The sequence below is a fragment of the Coturnix japonica genome, chromosome 8 (genome assembly GCF_001577835.2).
Source record: "Coturnix japonica isolate 7356 chromosome 8, Coturnix japonica 2.1, whole genome shotgun sequence".
Classification (NCBI taxonomy): domain Eukaryota; kingdom Metazoa; phylum Chordata; class Aves; order Galliformes; family Phasianidae; genus Coturnix; species Coturnix japonica.
In genome coordinates this window covers 1,137,293-1,163,074 of record NC_029523.1, presented here as the reverse complement: position 1 = coordinate 1,163,074, position 25,782 = coordinate 1,137,293, and the positions used below count along the sequence as shown (strand labels likewise).

General features: G+C 37.9%; 1 protein-coding gene and 1 long non-coding RNA gene across 5 annotated transcripts; one reads left to right on the top strand and one right to left on the bottom strand.

The window, feature by feature from the left end:
- Nucleotides 1–305: 305 nt before the first annotated feature.
- FAM102B (family with sequence similarity 102 member B) lies at nucleotides 306–21,542 on the bottom strand. 4 transcript variants are annotated; one of them, XM_015869415.2, is made up of 11 exons: nucleotides 21,204–21,542; nucleotides 13,037–13,157; nucleotides 12,431–12,460; nucleotides 11,888–12,004; nucleotides 10,717–10,763; nucleotides 6,801–6,907; nucleotides 5,480–5,575; nucleotides 4,788–4,968; nucleotides 4,570–4,697; nucleotides 4,122–4,191; nucleotides 306–2,751 (listed from the first exon to the last, which is right to left on the bottom strand). In XM_015869415.2, exons 1-11 carry the CDS (start codon nucleotides 21,434–21,436, stop codon nucleotides 2,709–2,711), a joined length of 1,173 nt encoding a protein of 390 aa, XP_015724901.1. In that variant the 5' UTR covers nucleotides 21,437–21,542; the 3' UTR covers nucleotides 306–2,708. The 4 variants fall into 4 exon arrangements, with proteins under 4 accessions (XP_015724901.1, XP_015724903.1, XP_015724902.1 ...); XM_015869417.2 differs by having other exon boundaries at nucleotides 306–2,746; XM_015869416.2 differs by having other exon boundaries at nucleotides 4,788–4,965; nucleotides 21,204–21,541.
- LOC116653747 lies at nucleotides 5,511–17,422 on the top strand. Its single transcript, XR_004308136.1, has 4 exons — nucleotides 5,511–5,595; nucleotides 8,921–9,038; nucleotides 15,499–15,568; nucleotides 16,901–17,422. It is a non-coding gene; the product is annotated as an uncharacterized LOC116653747 (long non-coding RNA).
- Nucleotides 21,543–25,782: the final 4,240 nt, after the last annotated feature.

The window sequence follows — 25,782 nt, the reverse complement described above, 5'->3', positions numbered from 1 at the left end:
AGAAAGTTACTTATTAGCAAGAATTAGAGAAAAAAAATTTCCCCCCATGCTCACATTTCCCTCTGTTGATCAGCCATTATCAGAAGGTCCACAAAATACACCAGTGTGTTCATTGATAGCATTCATGGTTCTGGTGTTTTGTGTCTCTTTTTTTTCCCCTTTAGGAAGAAAATTGTTTCTCCTAACACTATAGTGTTTTTTTCTTTGCATATTACATGCAACAGCGGTGCACAGCCTTAATTTAATTCATTACATTGTCTCCTATTTTATTTTATTTTTTTGGACCCATGTCTAAATCATGCATATTCTTTCCAACATCAGTTTATTGTACGTCTGAGACATTGGCATTAAATAAAGCTAGTAAATATATCCCAAACACTTTACAACATGTGCATCCAATAGTCTTACAGCATAGTTTACAAAAAAGAAAAAATATTTAAGTATTGAGGTTATGTTCCATCTAAAATATGCACAAGTATAGAATTAGTTGGTAAAGAATTGTAGGCTGAAGATGAACAATAAAATGCCAGAACACAGCTTTATTTAAAGCTCAATTTCCATGTAAAACTTTCTCCTATTTATAAAAATCTGCTTTTCTGGTTTCTAGTACACAAATATTTTATCTATGACAGTTAGCTGTGGATTTTAACATAGAATACCAATCTGGGCTATGGAAATTCCCCTTCACAATGACATACGTAGCTGTACAGTGTTTATACATTCCTTCCAGCTGTGCCTACTTTTCCTAGTAAACTAAGATCAAACTTATACTGGTTCTACTAGACTTGTAAAAAAAGTGTAGCAGTATTTGGGAGCACTGAAAGCAACACAATGCAATTTCCACGCATCTTCTGGCTTGCAGTAGCTTGTGGCAGTTTGTTGCATAAATTAGGAAACTGTCCGGTTCTGAGAGACAGAATACTAGCAGTTACATATTGTTTGTTCATTTCTCCAATGAAATTTTAGATTATATCACACTTAGAGCAGCTAAAATATATTTGCATTCTTTTTACCCATTAAAATGTTTAGATTATAGTTTACAGTAGGAAAGCAGTGTTTAAGTACCATAATAGAGAAATAACTCATTCATCTTGTTCAGTAACACTACTACTCAAGCTTCAAACTCTGAAACTACATTCAAAACAAACAAGTTTAATAACAACTATGTATGTATGGAAAACTAAGTCTGATTTTCCCTAATTGTACCAATTAAATAAGGCCGACACACTTCAATGAAAAGATATCAAACATCAGTTTGAGATTAATTTAAAACATTCAGGGCTTTCTAAAAATGGCCACGCTATTTGTATGCTTTAAGTCTTACAGATAAATAATACAATCAGTCGTAGCAAAATACAAATTACCTGCAGTTTTCAGTAAGAATACAGCAGATCTGAGCCCAAACTGCAAATATGCCATTGGAACTACATCATTAGAAACATGGATCCTTCTGTAGTTCTTTGTGAAAATTTTAATCATTTTCTTTCTTCATTCATCTTATCTGGCAGGTAAATCACTATTAGCACAGATTTAAGTACAGTACATTGTCCTTAACATAACAGTGGACAGATAGTGAAGTAATAAGCGTTCAACATGAAAAGGCAAATGTGTTGCACAGTAATTACTTTAATGGCGTAGAATATGTCTACAATAAAGTGCTTATCTTGAAAAGTTATACTGGTAATAGTTTAGATGTTTACTTAGTTTTAAAGTCTAAATTATTTAGTAAATAGTTTGATATCTCTGTACTTTCCCTACCCCTCAAGGCACCTTCAAAACACTAGAAAAGCACTGAGGAGGGTTAAGCTACAATAAAAAGTTGGAAGTGGTAGTAAACCACTGATGAGGCTTGTAACTGGTACCATCCCACTGAATCTCTAGGTTTGTGCACAGAAGCAAGTTTCTGTGTAAGGGACTTCTGAACTCCATCCTTAACAATCCTAAGGGAAACAAGAAGCATTCTTGATAGCAACTGCTATGCATTGGTATTTTGATATATCCTACTTTTTTTTTTTTTTTGTCACTTTTACAGTGTATTTGATACACATAAACATCTAGATATCAATTACAATTAGCACAACCTATTTCTGATTGATGTACATCTACAGAGGCTTTTTTAACACATGTGAATTTCACCTCCACTCTTCAATATTAAGATGAAGTTATGTTCAGTATTCTTAAGAAAAAAATTCAGCTGTTTAAAACAGAGCTCTGAGGAAGCCATAACCTTCCTGTGATACTAACTTGGACTTGATAGAAGAAGGTAACTTTTCTAAGGCTTTCATGGCAGGTAGGATCAATCTGAGTCTCAATTCATTTATATAGGCTCATTTGTGACTTCTTGAAGCTTGTTTACAAAGGAAGCTGCAGGGCACATAACTACATGTGACCTGCTACATAAAACATTGAAATAGGACCCACTTAATCATGCTTCTAAAATTTTTTGGAACAACTTAAAAGTAATTCACTTAAACATCAGGTACAGCTTATAAAAAGTCCAAGTACTTGCACAACATGTAGACATCTAGAAATTGCCTTGATATCATAAAAAAATAAAGCTCACTGACCAAGAGGCATTCCATTTCTTTTCCCAGAACAAGTTGATACAAAGTTCATCTTGGCTTTCACAACTCTTGCAATTGAAGAAATGTGAATCAGAACGTTACTGCTAGAGTTCTGTTTTCCTCTTCTGATCAAGTCATTCTAGGCTAGCGTTTAATCACCACCTGTTCATATGCTCCAGATCCTACTCTGAAAACATTTGAAAGAAGTTAGATCAATTTCAATGAAAACAGAATTAACAGTATTACAGATAAATAGCAACGTACTGTATGAAAAACAAATGAAACCAGGCAGCTTGTACCAAAACAGCTACATCTGAAAGGTGGAAAACATGCCCTTGTTACCATGCTACAGAGTAACTTAACACATTAAAGAGCTTTGCATAATACTGTAGTAAACAAAGAAAGAGAAATAATATTAAGAGACCTGCCAAAGTTACCATTAGGCCTCTATATACTTCCTTAAATTTTATCTTTTGGATACTGCCTCCACCCACTGACAAACACACACATATATATATATATATGCAGATATCACACACACACACCCATAAATAGGTAATACTCTAAAAACGAAGTGCTAGGTCTGTTAAGATAAAAGAAAAGTGTCTTTACTCACATTTATATACGTTTGTCTCCCTAACTCACCAACCTGATAGCACAATGGGTAGTTTTACATAGCAAACTGCAGTGCCTGGTAACTGAATTAAGACATTTCTGTGTACTACGGCACCACGCTGTGTATTCATTCAAGTTCCCCTATTTAGAAATCAGTGTGCCCACTTGGAAAATAAACCAATAACTGTCTTCTAACCATCGGTATTTCTTGCTTGAGTTACATACATTTGTTTCATAACTCTCAGCTCATTATCAGTGCACTCTGGAAGTACTTAATGAAATTACTGAAGTATGCGTGCTATGCTACTTTCAGGAGATTATAGAAAAATCTTAGAGTTACATTGAGCTGCAGAATCATTATGTTAGAGCACCTTGTTACTTGTTGTTAATGCATTCTAGTCTGAGAAGACTAACTAGCATAAAGGTATATACCAGAATCTTTGAATAGATTTCAGAGAATAAAATCTCTCTCATTGTAAGACAACTATATGAAAAATGTCAAGCAGATTATCAAAGGACAGAGTCTAGGACTACAAAAAGCTTGAAGATAAAAAGGCTGTAGAAATGGGAATAGTATAACTTGTGGAAACAAAAGGAGCTGAGCAAAACTGAAGGAAACTTCAGTACTATGAAGACTAACGTTTAACACTGTAAATGTGAATGCATAAAACACTTAAAAGTCTCCACTGAACATTGTTCATATTTGAAAAATGTGGAACTAAGACTTCAGGACCTCCAGAAGTTATGCTTTCGCTTGGCACATCAATTTGATTTTAGAAGAAACCTTTGTCTTCTAGTTTAAAACCTGACAATCAAATTCTTATGATGCCTTTGGGCAATACAGAAGAAAGAAAATACCAATAATATATATACAGAAGGACTGCCATATAGGATGCATTTCTGTTTAGTGTGATCCCTGGATTAGTCATCAAGGCAACATACCTGTTAGGTAGATGATGGCTTCCAAAAGAAGTGCTTCCACCAGGACCCACAAATAACCTTAAACCTTCTTCTAGAAAGCAACAGTATAAACATATGTTAGCTTCCTTTATAAAACTAAGTCATCTAAGATTTATCAGTTTTCTAACTGATGCTTTCAGGTGAAAACTTTTCAAGTAAATAATTTCACAGGTTATAGGTCGGGAGGAACTAACTTCCCTATGAATTTGTACCTGCTTTTATCTTTTTAAGATGAAAAAGCAATTATCTGGGAAAGTTACTAGAATTACACAAGTCTGGTTGTGTTGGAAGAAGTCTTCCCAACTACTGGACGGCAGGATCAAGCTAATGATACGATGGTCTATATACACAACAGGGACTATGAAAAGAGTTGTCTTCAGGCCTGTAAAATATATCAACTTTCCTTAAGCTTCCTTATTTATCTCCATACCTTCTGCACTTGAGTCTAAACTGAAGTCTTGACTCTGGAGTATTTTTTCAACTACATCGTCAGCATCAACTCTGGTAGCATCAACCCTCTTGAGCTGTGATTCCACAGAGTCTTGCTTTACAGGATACCTGCAAAAACAATTACATTTAGAGATCTTACATGTGATGTAGTAAGTTCTGTTTTGGTTCTGCTAGATAAGGCTTTTAAATTGAGCATACCTGCACAGTTTTTCTGATGATGCATCTGATGATGTATCAGTGCTAGTTACTTTTGGCTCAGTCTCTTTACAGGGTTCTAGAATACTTCCAGTTCCTGTTGAGGTACTACCCACTGAGGTGTTTCTCCTGTGGCAGAGTTCAGACAGACTAGCTGATCTAGAGTGACATGTGCTGTATCCTGCTGGGAAAACACAGTAGAGCTAGGTGAGGTATGTTGTTAGCTACCATAATCATCAGTTACCTTTTACCAACCTAAAAGCAGAACTTGTGTTTTGTCCCCTTGAAAAGAAATTGTAAGAGTCTTGCAAACATTTTCATACATCAATTAGGCACTTCACTACAGTTTTTGTGTTCTAGCACATGCTGCTTTCTTTTTGTTTTAATTAACTCCAATTTCCTAACAATTATTTGGACATTGCTTCACTTTAATCTTTTGGAAATAAGGCCGTCTCCACTGATAAACTATTTGCTTTTAAACATGCAAAATGCAATATGACTATCAGATGCGTTAGTTGGAGCAACAAAGCTCAGCAAAAATTTACTTCCCATCTGAACAGATGATATATTACACATATAAGAATCATAAAATCATAAATCATAAAATTATACTTATTTTCTACAGTGTACAATTATGGAAGTTAATAAAAAGCAACAATCTGCAAACAATTCATATAGAATTTGTTAACAGCTACCTGACAGTTTTGACTGCTGACTTGCATAGCTTGATGTTCTGGAATGTCCGCATGCACCGATTTCATCAGGGACAGAGGCGCTCTTTGATGAAGCATCTGCAAAACGCGTTCATCAGGTAACATTAATGCAGCTTTATTATTACTTATGTTGACTAGACTCAAACATCAGGTTTCCTAGAGAGATCAGGGGTTGGACAGGGTTTGTTTTATGAATCCCTTCAAAGGTCTAAGTACTTCAAAAATACTGTGCGTGTCAAAGAATACACATTCCCTTAAAAATATATACATTATATATAATATATATATATATATATAACATAGTTCTCCCAAAAATTGAGAGTATCATTGAGTTAATAAGCTGCCTAAGTATAGTAGTAGCAAATAGATCAATATGATGGGAAAAGGCATTACAACAGAGATGAGATGACAGAAAGACAAGCATGATAGGAAGGTGCTATCAAAGGATTCCAGGTTTACAAAGGAAAGCTTCACCAAGGAGAAGCCTCCAAAAAGAGATCCTCCCAAACTGGCAGTCAGCCCTTAAATGAGGACTAAGAGAGATGCAGCCAGGCTGTACCCCTTCAGGTCACGCAACTGAATTGCCTTCACCTGTGCTCCCAGGGCTGACCAGGTCCTTTCCCCTGGTGCTCAATCAGTGGTTCAGGCTAGGACTCAACACTTAACCATACAATAGTTTTAGATTTATCTACACCATGTTAAAGTGATTATCCTACTTCTCATAAAAGAATTGTGTGCAAGGTGCTGTGTGGTAAAAATTATATAAAACAACTGTGGTTAAGACAAATTAAACAGCTTTAAGGGTGACAATTTGTAAAAGCCTAAAGCTTGTTAGAAACAAACAAAAACAAACAATCCATAATAAAGTATTTTCATAGTGAGGTTTTTTTTTGTTTTTTTTTTTTGTTTTTTGTGGTTTTTTTTTTTACATACACAGATTGTTTCAGAAGAACTATTTCAGTATTTTACAAAATACTTAGAACATTCTCTACTCAAAGTTAGGGATAGGCATATCCCTAAAACCACCAGAAATTGAAGACCAAGGGCCAAATCAAATATTCTGTTGAAATACGAATCCAAGGCAAATCAAGGTACGTGCCTCATTGAAAATGAAAGATTTTAAATGTTAGAAAGGCAATTCATCAAGCCCATTTCCTTTCCATCTTTCCATTAAGCAAACCGGTACATAAATAAAAAGCCACCTGTCAATCCCTTTAAGATCAGAAGTAGTTCATAGGCATGTTCTTGAAGCTCCGAAGCCAGTTATAAAATACTTATAGAAACTAAGAACATAATTTTATACCTGCTATACCCAGTTGTACTGCTTTTAAGTCTTCTCTGCCTTTTCTGTCTTCATGCAGAGATTCTGATTCTCCCGCAATTGCTATAGACGTTGCTGTGGAAGGAGGCCTGTAAGAAAACAGCAGTTAGAATTTGCTGTACTTTTGCTGTGATTCTTCTGAACTGATCAGCACAGATATCTATGTTTTTTCAAGTAGGCATAATTCATACTGTGCTTCATGCTAGCCATCCTGTAACCTTTTTCTGGGAACACGCTGTCTAGCTACTGTTCAAAACAAAAAGAAAGGAAAGGGGAAAAAAATGCTTTAGCTACTGTGCTTCAGGACATTCCTACAGCATCCATCTGCTCAGTCCTTCAGACTTCTGGGGATCCTTGGAAAGGCTTTTCTTTTTTCTTGACTCATTGAGCAATGTATTTATTTTGAAGGCTTTGTTTGTTGTTATAGCATACAAATCAAAGGTGTGCTAAGAATTGCATGCTACTCCATACTTTATGGAATATATGGTAAGATAGTAAATTAAAAAGAAAAACAAACCCTATCACATAACTACAGTTTGCCTGCTTGGCTTATGCACTGCAGTATATTTTTTGGCTTTGTTTCATTTCTGTTGCAGCACACAAAGAGATTCCAGGGTGACTGCCCTCACCCTCCTACCAGAGGGACTTCTGTTCCTATCCTCCTGCATTTCTCTCTAAATTTATGTCTTGCAAATTAAACAAACCATCACACACCACATAATTTAAATTGGGGGTAGTACTAAAAAAGTTTTTTATAGAGCTTAAGTGCTAATTTCAATGAATACTGTAACCTAATGAGATACGTTATTAAAAAGAAGAAACCTGTTAGTATTAGAAAATGATAGTTAAAGTAATCTGCTCTTGCAAGCAAACACAACTGAAGTACATTTCAAGATATCATCTGCATGTTTTGCAATGCTTTGTTATCTTGACCTTGGGAACAGACTCCTGCTCTGCATACAGATTTGTTAACATTTTTGTTTGATATTTAATAAATCAGCCACTGTCTTCACATACAGTAACATCCACTGTCACGTTAAGTTAGAAATTAAGACAGAACAGCAGAAAAAGCACTTCAGGACACAAATGCCCAACATACAAGGGCTGATCTGAAAGTAATGCCTTCTGTTATGTTGGCCCACAATGTCAGAGAGAGATGGTGGTGGTATGGCAGCAGAGGGTGAACCTTCACACCAATATTCCATTACATTTCGTTGCTGTGTGACAGATGGGCAGCCTGACAGAATGACACGCGATATAGAAGCGTGTATGAAGCAAAGGTGCATCACTGAATTCCCCTATGCAGAAAAAAATGACACCCACTGACACTTGTTGAGACTTTACAGAGACCAAATTGTGGATGTGAGCACACTGACATGAGTAGATGGTGCACTTCTGCAGTGCTAACAGCAACCTGAAAAACAAGCCAATAAGCCATATTCTAGATAGCCATGTAGACTTCTGTAAGCACAACATGCAGTGTCTTGTTCACTGCTCATAAAATGCATGTGTAACAGTGGTGTATTTCTTATAATAACATTTGTGTGTTTCCTTAACACGTTGCCATAGTCATATAAATAAATAGGAAGCATTACTTTCAGAGCAACCTTCATACCTTTTGAAGCAAGAACTGAATGCTTTCAGGGATATCGCCCCAGATCAGTTGTGAAGCCATCTTGACTTCTTAAAATATGTAGTTGATTTCAGATTGTGCAACAGTTTTAAGCGGTTATTTACTTGTTCTACAAAGAACATCTGGATTAGATAAATTATTTGTACTGTTTGTGTTGAAAGCTTACATTCTGGGAAATGGTATAGCTGCAGATTAGAAGAAAACGCCAAATCTGAATAATTTCAGCTATAGAGTTTTTAATTAAGAAGACAGAAAAGTATTTAGTTATTGAGTTCAGCTAGTCATCTTCTCAAACAGGAAGATGTTTTATTGGTATAGACAGTAACAGTTAATTGGCCAAGAAATTGTTTATATATCACCAGTGTGATATTTTTAATAAGTATGACTCAAAGAAATGAAGAAACCTAGGGAAATGGAAAAGCTTTGCTTGACAGAAGATCTCACACTGTTCTACTCTGCTTTTTCTAAGGTTGGACAAAGAAAAGTAACAGGACTTAAGTGGTGCATCTGGACAGAAGAGTTCCTACAGTGAACCACCTGAGCTAATCTGGTACAAGCTCCATTCTCAGATTCCCTCGGAAACAATGGTAAGGATAATTCCATGGCAGTAACGCCAAGTCTGTATTTGTACAGAAAGCAAGTCTTATCTGTCTTAAGTATACAAGAATCTACCTCAAAACAGCTAAAACCTACTGGTTTCAACACACTTGCTCCTTAGACCAAGTTCAGAGTTCAGTGCTGCTTTTCCTTGAGCTACAGCTACATCTGAATTCTTTAAACAAAGATACTGTTTTGTATTCTCTCTCTCTCTTTTTTTTTTTTTTTTAAAAAAAAAAAAGGGGAAGCTTTAAGTGTGTTTTCATTGCTCCAAAATAAACCTGTATGGTATTATCCCATTAATGGATTATAGAGAAGAACACAGATTGCCTACATTCATTTGATAAAACACGAGTCTGAATTCAGTTGATAACAGTAATTTGAACAAGCAATAACTCCTATTGATGGAAAACTGTTTTAGTGCAGAATTGTTAAATAAGCACTGCTTCAGCTTTGGGAGATATTTGTGATCCAGGTTTTCAAAGTGTAAATGAAATCTGAGAACCAGCAAAGAAAGAAGAAACTGACATTGCAACTATGAAGCAAGCAAATACTTCTAAGTGGTTTTTTTTTGTGTTTTTTTTTTTTTTATTTTTCCTTCGTTAAGCTGTTTCTTTTCCTTGTCATGTTCTATCATACTAACTAGAAGAGATTTTGGTTTTATAGAACTCAGAAAAGGCCAAATATGTTGTCTCAGAACATAGGGTTATATAGCTTTGCATACTGTTTCTGTCAAGAGCAAATAGTGCTGAAATAATAGGGGCACACAATAATATTATCTCCTGAATATTATTCCAGCAGCTCAGCTCTAGCTTACAAACATTGTAAGCTTCATGTAATATCTACCTAAGAGCTCAAAAAAGTATTTCATTCAGGGTTTTTTCTTACATCTTTCAGGAGCTTAGTTTTATTGTTCACAACATGTAGTAAGAAGGAGTACCACAGCTTGACTGCACATTGTATGAAGAAATACATCCTCTTGTTTTAATTCTATCCCCTGCTAGTTTTAGTATAGTAATGAAGTAATCAACGCAATGAACAGAAATTTAAAAAAAATAGGGTTTAAATAGGACTTAAGGAATTTAATTTATTGTGAACAAATGGATTTTATCAGCCCTTCCCTCAAATAACTTGGACAAGTCAAATAGAACTTCCTTAAAAATCCAATACAGACAAAATGGCTCTCTTGTCATATATAATTAGAAATATCTTTGATAACAAAAAATCTTGAAGTGATTTGCTTTCAAGTCTTAACACAGTTAGTTTTAAGCCTTCTTAGATTTGCAAGCAAAACCGGTAACAGCGCATTCTTCAAACAAGCATTAGTCAGATCTGTTTTTATACAGGGCTGCTGTACAAACAGCTTCAAGTGCCTCTTCATTTTCTTTTCTTTCTTTTTTTTTTTTTAAATAATCATTGCAGGTGTACAGGTTAGTGCCTTTGCTTGAAAACGTACCAAGTATTTAACAGCAAGGAGAACTGTGATATTTCCACTGCTGTTTTTACTACGTTAACCATTATTCAGCTACCATCACAATTTCATTTTTACTTAAGTGTTATTATTGTGAAGGTAACCGCATACATAAAACAGAAGTGTAATTTCAAACAGGAACTGAGTCACATAATCTTGACAAAAACATTATCCAACATGGATTATTGAAAACTTACATTTTAAAACACGGGTCTCCAGACATGAGCTGCATGTTGATCAACACCTGCACATGACAAAGAGAAGAACTTTAAGAAATAACTGCAGTATTTTATCATATCACTAAGCTGTATTTGCCACAAATCTTAAGGCAGAAAGCATCACACATGCAACTAAATGCTTATGCAAAGAAGTGCATGTTTGCATATGTACTGTGAATAAACACAACAAAGCAGCATTTGAAAAAACAAAACTTGAAAAATTCAGTCAAAGACAGGCAGATAAAAATCTTAAAACCATTAAAAGGGAATTTATGTCTCTATTTTCCCCTTGAAATTGGAAGATTCATGAGCAAACAGATTTTTGTTTAAAACAGTGAATGCTGAAGTATGTTGCTTGCCAACAGCGTTTAGCAAACTGCCAGCACACTAGAACTATCTATGGAAACATCGCAGCTAAAGCAAAACCACAGCAGGTAAATAATACCATAGAACAGTAATACAATGAGATGACTTGTTGGCTGGGTCAAAGCCATCAATTAAAAGTCACTGAGTATATTTAAGACAGAGAGCACACATGAATGGTATACTAGTAATCAATTCTAGACTCTTGGCAAGACAAGTTATTTTTTAAATTTACTTGCAACTTCCTGTAATGAGTTTTTTGCAGCTTACTCCATTTTTCATTCTCCATAAACAGGAGAGAAAAGCAGGGTGAGTTCCAACAATTCTTAACATTTGTTATATTTCCTACTACCCAAAAGAAAAGGTTACATTCCAGGATTTGTGGAGGTGTTAAAGCTGTCATATACATAAGGAAATTAAAATCCACTTGGAGACCTGCAGAGGAAATTGCCCAGTCTTAGAGATGTTATTCCTACACTCTCACAGATTTACTTTTTCCATTGTGCCTCACTATTCCATTTTTCCATTGCTGTTAGAGTAGGAACACCAATTGAAAGGTTTTGTTTTACATCTATCTCGCTCTATATCCAATAGTAGGATCAATTCTATTGTTGGCCATATGGATTTTAATGATATTCTCTAAAGGAGAGTTATGTTTTCACTTAAACCTCTTCCTAAGGGGAAAATTAGTTTAGCAGGTGTACTTAAAATCTTAAAACTTTAAAGTTTAAACATAACACAACTTTTATGCTGTATTAGTTTAATCGCAGAAAAAGCGAAAAATTACTTTGAGAATGGAGTTATCTTGTCTTGTATTTTTTGTATCATAACCTTCTAATAAACAGCGACGAGTGGTATTTCCTGATCCAGCAAACTCCGCTAGATTTAGATCTGCAAAGCCCAGCTGTTAAAGAGAAAAATGAAAGTTAATAGTACACATATTACTAAATGAAGGCACTTAATACATGCACAGTAGTTTCAGCTATTGTTTCTTGCAATAAAGATGATGTGTATTAAAGGGAGAGGCACAAGATGAAACATAGACAAACTGAGCATCAAATTCCACATAGATCTGTCTTCATTTAACTATTAAAGTATCAAAATAGCAAAAAGAATTTGATGTATTCTTTTGAAAGAAACGTTTGCAAAAGGGTTTATTTTCATCAACCCTTTCAAAATAATCAATTGAAAGATTGATCTAGTTCAGACAACTGTCACTGTAGTACACCTGGGGAAATTACAGGTATTACAGTACTATTCAACTGTAAATGGCATAAACTGACAAGAAATAAATTACAACCCATAGGCTAAAATAAATATCTGAATTTACCTTTGCATATGCCTTTCCTCCTTTTAACTCCTACAAAAAAAAAAAAAAAAAGAAAGAAAGAAACAAGACACTAATAATTATGCAAGCCAACCACTAAAAATACTGACTTTAGAAAAGCAAATAGGCTGAGTCTCAAAATATCTCACCACACATTTGCTAGACTACACTGTGCTCACTTAACAATCATGTCTTCAGTACCTGCCAATACCTTGATGCTGTGAAGGGAGTGCCTGACAACAGAGCAGCATTTGCCTTCTGTGAAGTCTAGCTTCACAAGTGCTTCACTCTAAATTCTCACATTTAACAAAGTTCAAGGCTTCTATGTTTACTGGCGCTTGCTAGAAGGATCCATCAAGAGCTACCTTTATAGAGGCTTACGTGCAATTACCCTGCTGCCCTGCTGGAATGACTGACCTTTTCAATATGAAATATGTTACTCCCATAACTTAGTCAAGATAAAGCAATAAATAAAATTATTCTGCAAGTCTTAATTAGAAAAATAGCTAACATACTTGCAGCTAGAATTTACTACATTTATCAGCTTCTTAAAAACACAACCAGAACAAGTAAAGAAAGAATAGAGGAAGAAAAAGAAACACTACTTACCTTCCTCACTGACACTCTGCAGATACAAGTATCCAGAACCCCTGTTGTGGCATTGGCACTGATCTTGCACATAAATATGAATTTTTTCTTCCAGCGGACACAGTTCGCCTGCACCACCTCCCTGCATATAGGAAAGATATGGTTGGGTTGTTTGTCAGTAAGAGGAGATAAAGACTGTTATAAAGACTCACAATCTCTCATCTAGTCACACATTTCTAAACTCACAACTTGGAACTGTGGAGCATCTATTGTACCTTCTAGCACTCCAGTCACTCAAATCTTCATGTATTAAAGCAGTATTTGCCCCTTTTCCATCTCTTCCATTTTCCTAATCCATATACTGCTATTTTGTATGAACTTCCTACAACACCTTATTATTGGAAGATCAAGCCTGACAACTTTAGCACAGGTACAACTCTGTGATTCTACCTAAGTTGGAGTCAGTGTTTATCACCTATGGAGAAAGGATGAATCACAAGGTTCAAGCTTGCTGTGCTGGTCAGACTGCCAACTACAGTGCATATGCACACAATGACTTACTAAGGATGGAATCAACTAGCTTGTCTGAAATGAGTCAGTTTAGTTACTGCAACAGACTAACGGATTCTGATGATACAACACTGAGTCACATTCAAGCATGTGACCTAAGAGGAAAAGGCTCTGTACACCACAACCTACCTTTCATCCATTATGTCTTCTATTGTAAACCTCACTGTGCTTTAAATTAGAAAGAATAAAAACACCACAAACCTGCCAGTATGACAGTTAGATCCAGAACAGAATCAAAAAAATCAGAAAAGGCAAAATACAAAGCTAGGTCTTGCACTGGAAACAGGCTTAAGCCAAGGGGCCAAGTGAAAGGAAATGGTTCAAGGGACACTTGGTAACTGTTAAGTTCTGTTACACAGAGAAGGCCCTAATAGTTATTGTAGCATCTTGCTGCCAGTTGCTATCTGGTATCTGGTGTCTGCATGTTGCACGTACTGCAAGACAAATAAGTAGTAACTGCTTAGTAAATTTAACTGTGTCCTTAAAAACTTAAAAGGATCTTAAACTTATTTCAATGTACTAACATTACCTGTATATACATTTCATTGCTCAATTAAGAAAAATAGCACTAAAGAAGCATAGTTTGGGATACAGGCAACATCTGAAGCATTTCTCCATCTAGTCACATCAAAGGTCAGGGTTTCTTCAGGCAAACAGTGTTACAATTATCAAACATGATAATTAGACTTTCAATTTTACTTACAAACAAGAAAGTAAAAGTTACTGTCAAAACACCTCAACTATAGATATTGATGCTAAAATCCTCAAAAATTAAACAAAATCAAGAACAACCCCCCCCCCAAAAGTGTAATCGGTTTCTTTCACAGGCACATAGTTTAAAAGAGCAAGATAATTGAAAAACTCATATACAATCTACAAAAAGAGGGGAAAAAAAAACCCAATAACTGAACTGTTCTTCCTTCAATTTCATGGCATAGAAAAAAATTACATAACATTTTAAGGAAGGTAATTTTTGTTTAAGAAAAAACATCGGCAGTTTATTCCCCTTACACTGAAAGGACACAAGCAAAATATTAACAATTTCACTATTTAAGCTTCTGAGATTCTTCGTTATCGCACAGGACCTCCAGAAAAATCAAGTTACATTGATTGGTTACTATGGAGATGAACTCAGATAACTTCTTGGCAGCTGTGCCTATGTTATGGGGCTCACTGGAGAAAGCTTTCCGTTATGAGTCAGCTTCCTATGAGCCTCATAGTCACTTTACCACGTGCAAAGCAGAAACAGTTGTTTTATGAATCAAAATGCATCTTGGTTACTAAGATACAGTCAAATATGTACAGGCTGTAGCACTTCCATACAATGCAAGAGCAAACACTATTAGTAAGATATAGCCAAGAATAATGCAGAATAGGCGGATATTTTAAGATAGACCACACATGCTTAACTGTCACTTGAACAAATTGTGGGTTTTCTTTAATAGTACAATTTCACACTGACTAAACTTTAATGAGACTAGCTGTCTACAAGTCCCTTCCTCTAAGTATTTTATGTGCCCTACACCACTGCATTTTAGAACAATGGAATAATTGCTTTTCTCTTCTGATCCACAGACAAGGGAAAAAAAACAATCAATACAAAAAACATACAAGAAGCAAAAAACCCCAGTCCAATTGGGTAATGGTCCTAATTTATTCCCACATGGAAACAGCATGTTAATAATGGCTTGTTACATCTAATGGCCACTACTGCAAAAACAAATTGCTTGTGAAGACCTTAAGCATCCTGTGAAAAATCACTTTTTCCTAAATGGAGGAGATAAACAAAGGCTTAGAAATCAAGCCACAACTCCTTAAAGGCAAAAATACTGTGTCTATTTAACTAGAAACTTGTTTATTCAGAGTGGGAGTAGCTTCTCCAGCATTATCCAAGTTTTGCTTGCTTCTTCCAGGGGAAAATACATTATGCTGGATCTCCGTGCCTCTGGTCCAACCAGTAATGATGCTGAAGATATGTTTCAGGTAATCACACCAGCATACCACATAGATACACAGCCAGCCACACAGATCAGACAGAGATATAGATTGCACCATCAACCTCATTTACAGGCTACTCTGACACACTGGATACCACATCCTTGGAGGTGTTCAAAGCCAGATCAGATGAGGCTCTGGGCAGCCTGATCTGATGGCTGACAACCCTGTTCATGGCAGGAGGTTGGAACTAGGTGATATTTGAGGTCCCTTCCAACTTAAACCAGTCCATGATTCTGTTCTCTTTTCTTTCTGAACGCTCTGACTCCAGTTGCTATCACTGAGGGTCCCAGCCTCCCACCATACACGCACACACCCAACAGAAGCTAACACCCAAGAAAATGAATTAGAAACAAGTTGATTGTGAAGATAAAATAGACTGCACTGATAAGAACATGGCACAACCAGATAATCATGTAAGATGGCCCATTCTGTCCCGTTACCTATTTTACTGCTATTTTCCTCACCCTGGTTCCACCTCAAATAACTTCAGTTCACCCCTTCTCCCACCTTTGAGTCTTCCCTTAAATATCACTTATATCTAATTTATATGCAGCAGTTCAAGCCTCATGGTCTTTAAAGAGCACAGAACATTTTTGCTCATTTGTTGCTGAATATAATGTCTCAAAAAAACCCTATACTTAATTGTAAATTACTAAATAAACAATACTGGGTGTAGTCTTCTCTTTAAGTTAGAGAAGAGAGCAGCAGGTCTGTAGAATACACTGTAATAATAAGCTTATACAGAATCTCATCTATTTCTTGTTTTCAAAGACAGTTGACTTTAACATGGCTTCATCTGTGCCTGAGTCATATAAGATGCATTCTCTCCAATGAAAACATTTTTTCCTAAGCAGTGCAATAACACAAACAAAACCAGTCATTTACAAGCAGAGCTTCCACGTCTTCTTCAGTTTTTCACAAATCTCAGCACTATGAAAACCAGCAAGCAGCTCTGCAGGAAGAGCGCCCCTAGTTTACAGGGCACTACACAGCAGTTAGTATATGTAATATGAAATAGGAAATGATTCCTGTCTTAAAGTTTTTACTCGTAACTAGGTTAACTCTAACTAGTCATACTCATGTCAGGTATTCCTGATAAAATACATGCAAACTGATCATAATATGGAAATAGAGCTGCTTCAGGCTATTTTTTAATATAGTCTCACAACAAGCCGTTCCCACCTGTATTTTAACCTCTTTCTTTTAATGCAAAACGTCATTTAGACAAACATTCTCTTACCTGCTACTGAGGCCTAAAGATGATTTTTCCCTACCATTAACTTTACTCATAGCTTTTGAAAATGTATTTTATTCCAGTTTCCCTATCGGCAAATCAGGTTGCGGTTGAAAAACTATTAAGAATAGCACAACCCATTACTAAGTCTGAAGACTGCACATGGAACTCACACATAGTATGGGAAGATGAACATGAGAGAGACAGCAGCACCATGTGACAGGTAAGTCCTCTTAACAAATATGTTTGTTTAGGAATCTGTTTGAGCTGTGTTACCATCAGGAGAAATTCTCCCTTTCAAAAGCAGTATTTCAATAGCAATAGCGGCAGGAAGAGCAACAATGATTAGAAAGCAATTTAAAGAACCTAGTGGGGCAGAAAATGTGCTTGCCACAGCCACACAAAGCAAATGTAGTTTCAGTTGACTGGCAAAGAGGCAGCCAAGCATCAGTAGAAACAAGAAATCCCTATTGTCCGGAAGGTATCAAATTCCCTGGAAGAAAATTGCTTTTCTACCTAGTATCTCTGAAATAAGAATATAATTACACATGTAATGCAGGAGCTCTGCAACTACCTCTCAGAACTCAAAAGCTTGTCATATATGAACTCTGGAATCTTCAGGAGAAAAACATATGGATTACAGAAAAGCATTTTCAGCACCTCTCCTATCTCTATCAATATTTTTATCACAGATATAATAATCAACTTAGTTCTAATTGTTTTGGATGGATCATAGATGAACAAATGAACCATAAGCAGCCTAAAGTAATAAGAATCAGAACTCTGAAGGAGGGGAATTGGACCAAACTGAAAACTACAAGCCTACAAACACAAATCCATCACACCTTTCATATACCAAAGGGTGGTAGTAGGGAAATTCCAACTGAAAATTTAACTACCAGGTTTATAACTACTGTAGCCTCAGCCTGTACAGTAAAATGTAAAAAAACTCCCTCTTACGAAATAAGATCCTTTAGCTTCGAAAACTCAATTTGTTCCTTCATATGCAGTCTTCTCTTTTTGCTATTGGCTGAACAACTTGAACAATAAGCAGTTATCTACCCTTGGGGCCTATCAATTATTTCTCCAGTCAATTTACAATGAGGTCAGTCAGTCTATGCTTCCAATATATTCGTCTGCATTGTACTAGTGATAATACACAAAATACTTATTGAAACCTGTACTCCAGAATACTAGCATCCCCTGATCAAAATACTCAGGTATAATCTCTGCCCTGGGACAAACTACTGTTCTTCCACAGTACATAGCGTGCACACACTATTTTGTGAACAGTGTACAAATACGTGGTACTTGGGAATCTGCATAAGTATCCAGTTTCAGGGATAAATACCTGTTACCACTGGCCAAGGAAATAATAACAATGCATACAAACACCTTTCTGCATACGAAGCCACATCTAAGAAAGTTTTCTTAGTAAAAATGGGATCTGTTAGCATTGCTTGGCATATACCCTGTATATTTGCTGAGAATCCATCCTTCATTGTAAAAAAAATCTCACAATACTGTAAAGATCCAGAAGTCACATTGGAAAGTTCAGAGAAAGAAATTGTACTGTATGGCTGACTGGCAGCTTAAAATCAAACAAAACCTAAAACAAATTGTCAAGGCAATTAAGGCTTCCCATGCTGTCAAGTGAAAGCTTGTAACCCATTCTTCCTCAGAATTCTTGGATCCTGGTCTCCTACATCACCTCCCTCAAGTTTAATCACTGCCACTACTTGCCTGTTCAATATTGTTCTTTAAAAATGAAAATACTTTAAACTAATGGATTACTGGAAAACATGGAACATTTTTATCAGACAGTGAAGCATTTGATACTGTAATACAGTTTTTCTTCACCTACACTGAATATTCACAGATAACCACAGGCTGCTCTCAAGTCAATGTTAACAAACTGGAGTTTTAAACATTTATGTACAGATCACATCTGTGAACAATTAAGATGTTTTGCTATTTATTTTGGAAATTGGTTTGTGTCCTGGGCTATATATGCTGTCTTTGTCTGGTCATAAACTTTAAACACACTTCAAGCACACATCTGTACCAACCAGAAGAGCCTCAGTACTACAAACAGAATCTCATTAATACAAACTATGTCTTTGTAACAGTTCTTACATGACAGTAAATATTTAAGATGTAGAAAATATTTTTCAGTAGCTCAAACTTGTCTGTCTTCTTTGTGTCACACTTGAGCATGCAGTGAATTGATACTGCTCACAGGATCAGAGCTTTAATCATTCATACAGCAACATCCAGAGCTCAGTCAGTCTGCCTGAATCTACTCACATGACAACTCACTACATACAGGCCTTGACTGCACTGCTGCTAGACTTCTTACAGCATTTCTACTACTGTTACCCTACTTTATAGCCTGTTGATATTGCTGCTCTTACAGTTATATTTGGTAGTAGGTTTTTTGTTCGTTTTTAAGTCAGGGCAGTTGGCCATTGATTTGTATTGGTATCAACTGGATTCCCAGCATCTTCTCCCTGAAAAAATACTAGACCTTAATGACAAGAGTAAAAGAGATATGGTCAGTATTTCCATGTATAATACAAAGCTTTAGATAAGTCTGTATACTGTGTTCTGAAACACAATCAAGTTCTTCAAGCTTTTCCTAGCCCTTCAAAGGTATCTACTTCCAGAAAACAACCACCACCTCACACTGAAACACCTGCAAAAAGAAGATGACAGCTATTTTAAGAAGAAAAGTCTAACGGACAGATCTTGAAACGCTGTCACACTTGTTAATTTAATTTCTTCCTTATTTGTTCAAACCTTTGCTGAATCACCACTATGAAAACCCATTAGTTTATTCTTAAGCCGAGAGCAAAGGCACTCCCTAAATTGGCACTGAGGGATCACTGCAGAGGAATTCTATACCTTCCTCAGGGCAGCACAAACACTCTCTGGGATTTTAATGCGCTGACATCTCACTGCTGTTCTTATTTTTAAACTGTACCCCGGGAAAAAAAGAAGATAGAAGAATCGCAAAGCTTGAAAATGCAGTACACTATTCCAGCACAGCTCCCAGCTTCATTGTGCTTCCACTGACACCTCCTGAAGGTGCGTTCTGCCTCATCTCCTTCACATCACTCACACTGGCCCACCTGAAAATAGCCGCTTTCAAATGAACTACCCAGGAAGCAGATCAGCCCATGAAAGTGACTTCAAGGCCATAAGGACTGCATTAGAACAGCAAAAGTACATCAGGGCCTTAAGATGGTTATCCATCTATTACTTGCAACGAAGTTGCTTGCAAGAAGAATACCGAGAAGAAAAAAAGCAGACAAAATGAGAACAGAATACTAATGAACCATTAAAACCCATCAACCATACCAAAGAAAACAACATCTGACTGCACACATTAGTATAATAGAATGGTTCAAGAACAAGCTTCTAGGCCAAACTTCTCCAGTGTTCTTTATTCTCTTAGATCAGTTTCACTTAAAGAATTAAAAGCACATACTTCTGTAAACTCTATGACAGCAGTATACATTTTAATAGGGGAATAACCAAGTAGTCATAGATTTCTTAATTTCTGTCTCCTCCCAGAAGTCCAAGAGACATTTTCCAGTTAATCTTCTTTGTAATAACATGAGAGCAATACAATTAGCCATACACAAGGAATAACCATAGTGGGAGGGCCACCTCTTGTCCCCATGGGAGACCTGGAGGAACCTGTGGCTCACAGCACACCTTGCTTCGCCCGCAGTCCGAAGCATGGCCGTCTCATCAGGGCAGCACCCGGGCAGGTGACAGCTCTACTTCTGGGGCACAGCGCAAAAGAAAAAAGGACAACTGAGTACTGCCTCAGTTTCACTGCAGAGTTAAGCAGGACGAGCCGGTAAAGCAAGTGATTCGAACACATACAGGAAAGAAGACAGCACTTTTCCTCGAACCTGCTCATGTGAATTCCCCTTGCAAGTATCTATATATCCATCCAACGACAGGCAGAAAGCCTGCACCCAGCTACTCCGACTTCAGAGCCAGCGGCAGGAATTCCTTCTCCTTTCACCCACTCCATCAGCTCAAGACATCGAGACTCCAGCACAAGTGGGCTCAGCTGCTCGAGGACTCATTAAACCTTTCTCCCGGAGTTTAAGAGCCTTTGTTTAAGAGCGTTTGTTTTGAAGCATTACGACTTCAATCAGAGAGTCGACGACGATTCTACAAATGCCATACCTCATCCCCCAGCCACTGCCACTCACAGCGCGGATAAGATGGGGGTCAGCCATCGCGGTGAGGCCAACTAACCCGCACCCCCGGCTGGCACCGCACCGCCCGGAACCCGCCTCCCGCGCCCCCTGCGGGGCTCCGAAAGCCAGAGGAAGGGCTGTGGGGCCGCCCCGGGACGGCACCTACCGGGAGGACTCCCCGCTGAAGCTGCCGCCGTCCAGCAGCCGCACCTTGCAGAAGAGGATGCCGTTAACGAACGGCACGGAGGAGAGCTCGTCCAGCTCCAACTCTACGCGGAACTTGAACTTCTTCTTCTTTATCATCATGAAGGCCATGGACCGGGAGCCCCCCGGGGGCCGCCCCCACGTGCGCTCAGAGCCGCACGGCAGCTCCGCTCCGCCACCCCGCTCCGCACCCATACCCGGAGCGACGGCGGCACCGAGAGGACGGAGCGCAGCTCGGCGCCGCTCCCGGCTCGGGGTGCTGTTCGGCCCCCGGTCCCGCCCCGCAGCTCTTACATGGCAGCCGGCACCTCCCCGCCGGCCCCGCCCGCCGGGAGCCGCTCCCCCGCTCCGCGGGCGCCGCGCTGGCAACGGTCGGGGCGCGGCTGTCTCCACGCCCCCTCCTCGGGCCCGACGGCTGCGGGTCGGGCGCCGCTTCACGGGCAGCGCGGCTCCGTGTGACCGGGCGGGGGCTGCGGGCGCCGGTCGGCAACGACGAGCTGGTGCAGCCCGGCCGGGGCAGCCCCGCCGCACAGCAGGGCCCCTGCGGGGTGCGGCCACACTGGGGCACGGCCGAGTGCTGACGTTGGACGTGCTGAATGCGGGGTTTTCAAAAACGCCTGCAATCGTTGACGTTTAAACTCCAAATTCAGTTCTTTTTCCTGTTGGAACTCAACCAGTTGCAGGGTCTTCACAGCAGATGAGCTCTGCGTTCTTAACATATGCATTGGCTCCAGTTCTGATACAAGGAACAGACATCCATAAACTTACAGTGAAGCACAGATCGCATATCTGTGTTTACATGCAGTAATAGTGCTGCGATATGATCCCAGCAGCGCCCACGCAGCAAACTCTGCATAAGAGACAGTTCAGCACCAGCACCTCTTCTCCAGTGAGCAGCCACTCCCATCCTGCAGTTCCCTAAGGCAAACCACGGTCAGCACCTACCAGCACCTCCACTTCCTCTTCACAGAGCATCACTTAACAGCATATATAACTTCCTATAGCCACACAATTGCTCTCACGAAGAAGGAACACGCAGGACTGTGCAGCATGGTGCTGAGCACACAAAGCCTTCAGAAAACTCATTAAAAGATCTACCTATTATTCAGAAAAAAATACTGTGAAAACATTGCTAAAGGAATCCACCCAAAATGGATGCAGACAGCACAAACGATGTGCACAGCTCAGCTAACTGAAATACAGCACTATCCTACGAAAAAGTAAGGACTAAAAGAGGAAGTAAGCAAAAATACTCTCGCTTATGCTGCCTTACAGCGCCCAGAGCATGATAAGTAAACACAATCTTCCAGATAAAAACTAAGGGTAGTTCTGTTTGACTCCACCATCAGTTTCTGTTTCTAACAAAAACTCCCCTAAACACTCACATTTCATCCTATTGCTACAAAGTCACCTACTCGTGTAACCCTGCTATAGGAACTCCACCTCTGAACAACACTTTCACCACACACTTCAGTTCTATGTTGGTTGGTTAATAGGGATGGACAGCACAAAAGACACTAAAGCAGTTCTCTGCATCCCACATTCCTCAGCACTCTTACATAGATCTGATGCTTCCAGCATCCAATAGGAGCCTTACATGAATCTGATACTTCCAGCATCTAATAGGGGCACATAATATGCATTACAAGACCTGTTCACCATCAAGCTAAGTGAAGCCACTCCTTTCCTAAACAAACAAGTCAGCATTTCTTAATTTTGAAAAACTAAATCAAGTTTATAAAAAACACTCTCACAGTCACTCGAAAAACATTGAGGAATTTTAGGAACTGAAAACATTAACGCTTAAAAAGAAAAAACCCTGAGAAGTAAAGAGCTCAATGCCAAACAGGTGACCTATAAACTGCTCTAAAAAATACAAGCAGAACTTACACACTATACCTTAAAGCAAATAGCAAGTCACTACAGTTTCCTTCAAAGAGAGAAGGAATAAACAACTAATAACCTTCATAAGCCATTTTAAGGTCCCAAAACAAGCTACAGACCTTTATATAGCTGAATGCTCCTAGAAGGCTGGGTGAGTTAATTAGTGGGGTGAAGGCCCTTAGTAGCCCCACCTGGGGCCTCACCTACACCCACCTCCACCAGAGACCTATATAAATACAGCCCAAAGCTGTTGTTTTTGTGTTCCTTGTAGGGTAGGGCCTGAGGGAGAGTTGGGTGGGTGTTTTGTGCTTTGTATTTTAATTGCAATGTAACATTAGATTTCAGCTAGAGTAGGTATTAGGTTTGAGATTAGAATTGTTTTATTCTATGTATGAGAATTGCTCAGTTATTTTTGTATGTTGTTTCTGTTATTAGGCTTTGTCCGTGTGATTTTAGTTTTGCTTTTTTGTTGTGGGTTCTGTTTTTCTTGCTTAGGCTCTGTAGCGTGGGTAGCTGTTTTATTAGTTGTGTTGTTTTACTCAGTCCCTTTCTCAGAAGGGGAGTTCTTGCTCTTGTTGTTCTCTATTTTCTGCATTAATGTAAGGAAGCTCTTAAACAGTTTTCTCATAGACTTTAGTTCAGGTGTAAGCTTTACCTTTTAACTTTACTCTTTGCATTTGAGGGTTGTGTATTTATGTTCTTAAAGTAGTGAATTGAAGTCTTTTGAGTGTAACCTTTATCGTGAAAGTCAAAAGTATGGATTTTTCTGTATTTATAGTCTTTAGCCAAAAGATTCTTAAAATAGTATGTAGGATAAACACTGAGTTATATAATAAGCCTGTGTTGTCACTGATGTAAGAATAAAGTGCAGAATTCCATTATAAGAGAATCTAATACACTTAAAACAAGTCTTCTTCAATAGGTAGGAAATAAAGCTTAAAAAAAATCGGCACTTTCAATGACTGAAATAATGTATCAATAGACCAGATAATACTTATTGTATTTCTGAAGTGTGTCAGACTTAACTTGAGAAACAACAGAAATAAAAAGAAATAACTTCTATTGTAGGCAGCTGTTTGCAGGTAAAATCAATGTCTTGGGGCTTTTAAAATACTCTTTGACATATTCTCATTTACTGTGTGTATCCTGAAGATCACTCATTCACGTGATGTAAACTTGTTGGTTGTTTTTAATAGATTTTTCTTGAACTGTGCTGCAGAACTGGATGTGATCTCATTAAAAATTATTCACCTTCACACAATATTAAGCCAGAGATGGTTTTTAGCTCATGCAGTGAGCAGTCTGCACTACTTAAAGGTATTATCCACTGTGTTATTTTTTCTTCTTTTCTACTGTTAGAGCTATGTTGTCTTGAGCAAACACTGAAACAGGCCATTCAGCTGGGCATCTTTTAGTCAATCAATAAGATATATTAAGTCTGCTTTAACTTCTTAGCCTTTATGATATTTATAGTACTTCCTCTAAATAGATAGTATTGATGTGTTTTAAACATTGATGTGTTAGTATGAATCAGTGTGTTTTAATGCATACTAATTAAAAGCTCTTTTACTGAGTTAAACAGATATATTTTGAATGTTCTGATTCTATTCAGTGTTGTTATCAGTGAAACAGAGATTATTACAGAGTTTTATTTCAGTTCTGTTTTAGATGAGTATTTTAGTCAAGGTACTTCTTGACTCACAGATGCCCTTTGTGGCTGTGTAAGAATATAAGTGGTTCCAAACTCCTTTTAAATGAAGAACTTAATAAATAATGCAGCTCCCAACCCTGTCACGTAAGACTATCCGTAGAAGAAATGATGTTGGTAGTGCTATTTCCATAACAGCAGGAACTTATTCTCTGGTTTCCAGGTATGTAAATTAAGCAGATGCCTGGAAATGCATTCATGTTTGCAGTATCAGGTGTCATACAGCAGGTTGCTTAGGCCAGACTAGTTTGCATCTTTCAGCAAGAACAATGGCTCCCTCACAGGCACAGCTAACAGATTCTAACAGATTATCTATCAGTGTACGCAAAAATGTTTGAGACATTGACTTACTTTTCTTCTTCCTATCAGCTGTTCATATTGAAGTAACACAGCTTAAACTTGGTGCACATACCTGCACTACTTCATTTTTGGGCAAACAAAGGCAAGTGAAAAATAAGTTCCTTGCTGCTTCACATCTAAGTATGTGGGTTAAATGGGTACAACTTGTGTTTTCAGTCTTCCACCATCTTTTCAATTCAAAGGAGGATCTGTAAATATGAGTTCTAGAAGCAGACTTACAGCTTGTTGTTGTGACTGATTTTGCACACAGCTTTTAACAGCATAATGCATGATGGAGATTCCAGTTGTCCTGATACATTTATTGTAGTCAAACCTGACTTTGTCCTGATACGTTTATCATAGTCAAAGCTACAGCTGGCTTTTCTTCCTTGTCTCTTCAGGAAGAATAAGTGCATCTTTTCTTCTTTTCCTCTTACTTTTGGGCTATTGACACTTCACAAGTGCAAATGACAACCGTGAAGTTATTAGGAAGAAAGCCATTGTCCCACTGAAGTTCTTTGCTTGTTTAGTTATCTCATTTTTGCCACTTCTTACTCAATCATCCATATTAGGCATTGCTGCACTTCAGTTGAATTATAGCACATAATCA

Bases quoted from the DNA above. Each gene is read 5' to 3' on its own strand.
- FAM102B (XM_015869415.2), bottom strand. From the start codon at position 21,436: ATGGGTGCGGAGCGGGGTGGCGGAGCGGAGCTGCCGTGCGGCTCTGAG. The intron at 12,005-12,430 runs GTAAATTCAGAT...TCTCTTTAACAG, and splicing joins GAGGAAAGGCATATGCAAAG to CTGGGCTTTGCAGATCTAAA. The intron at 2,752-4,121 runs GTATGTTGCCTT...AAATGTTTTCAG, and splicing joins AGCCATCATCTACCTAACAG to AGTAGGATCTGGAGCATATG.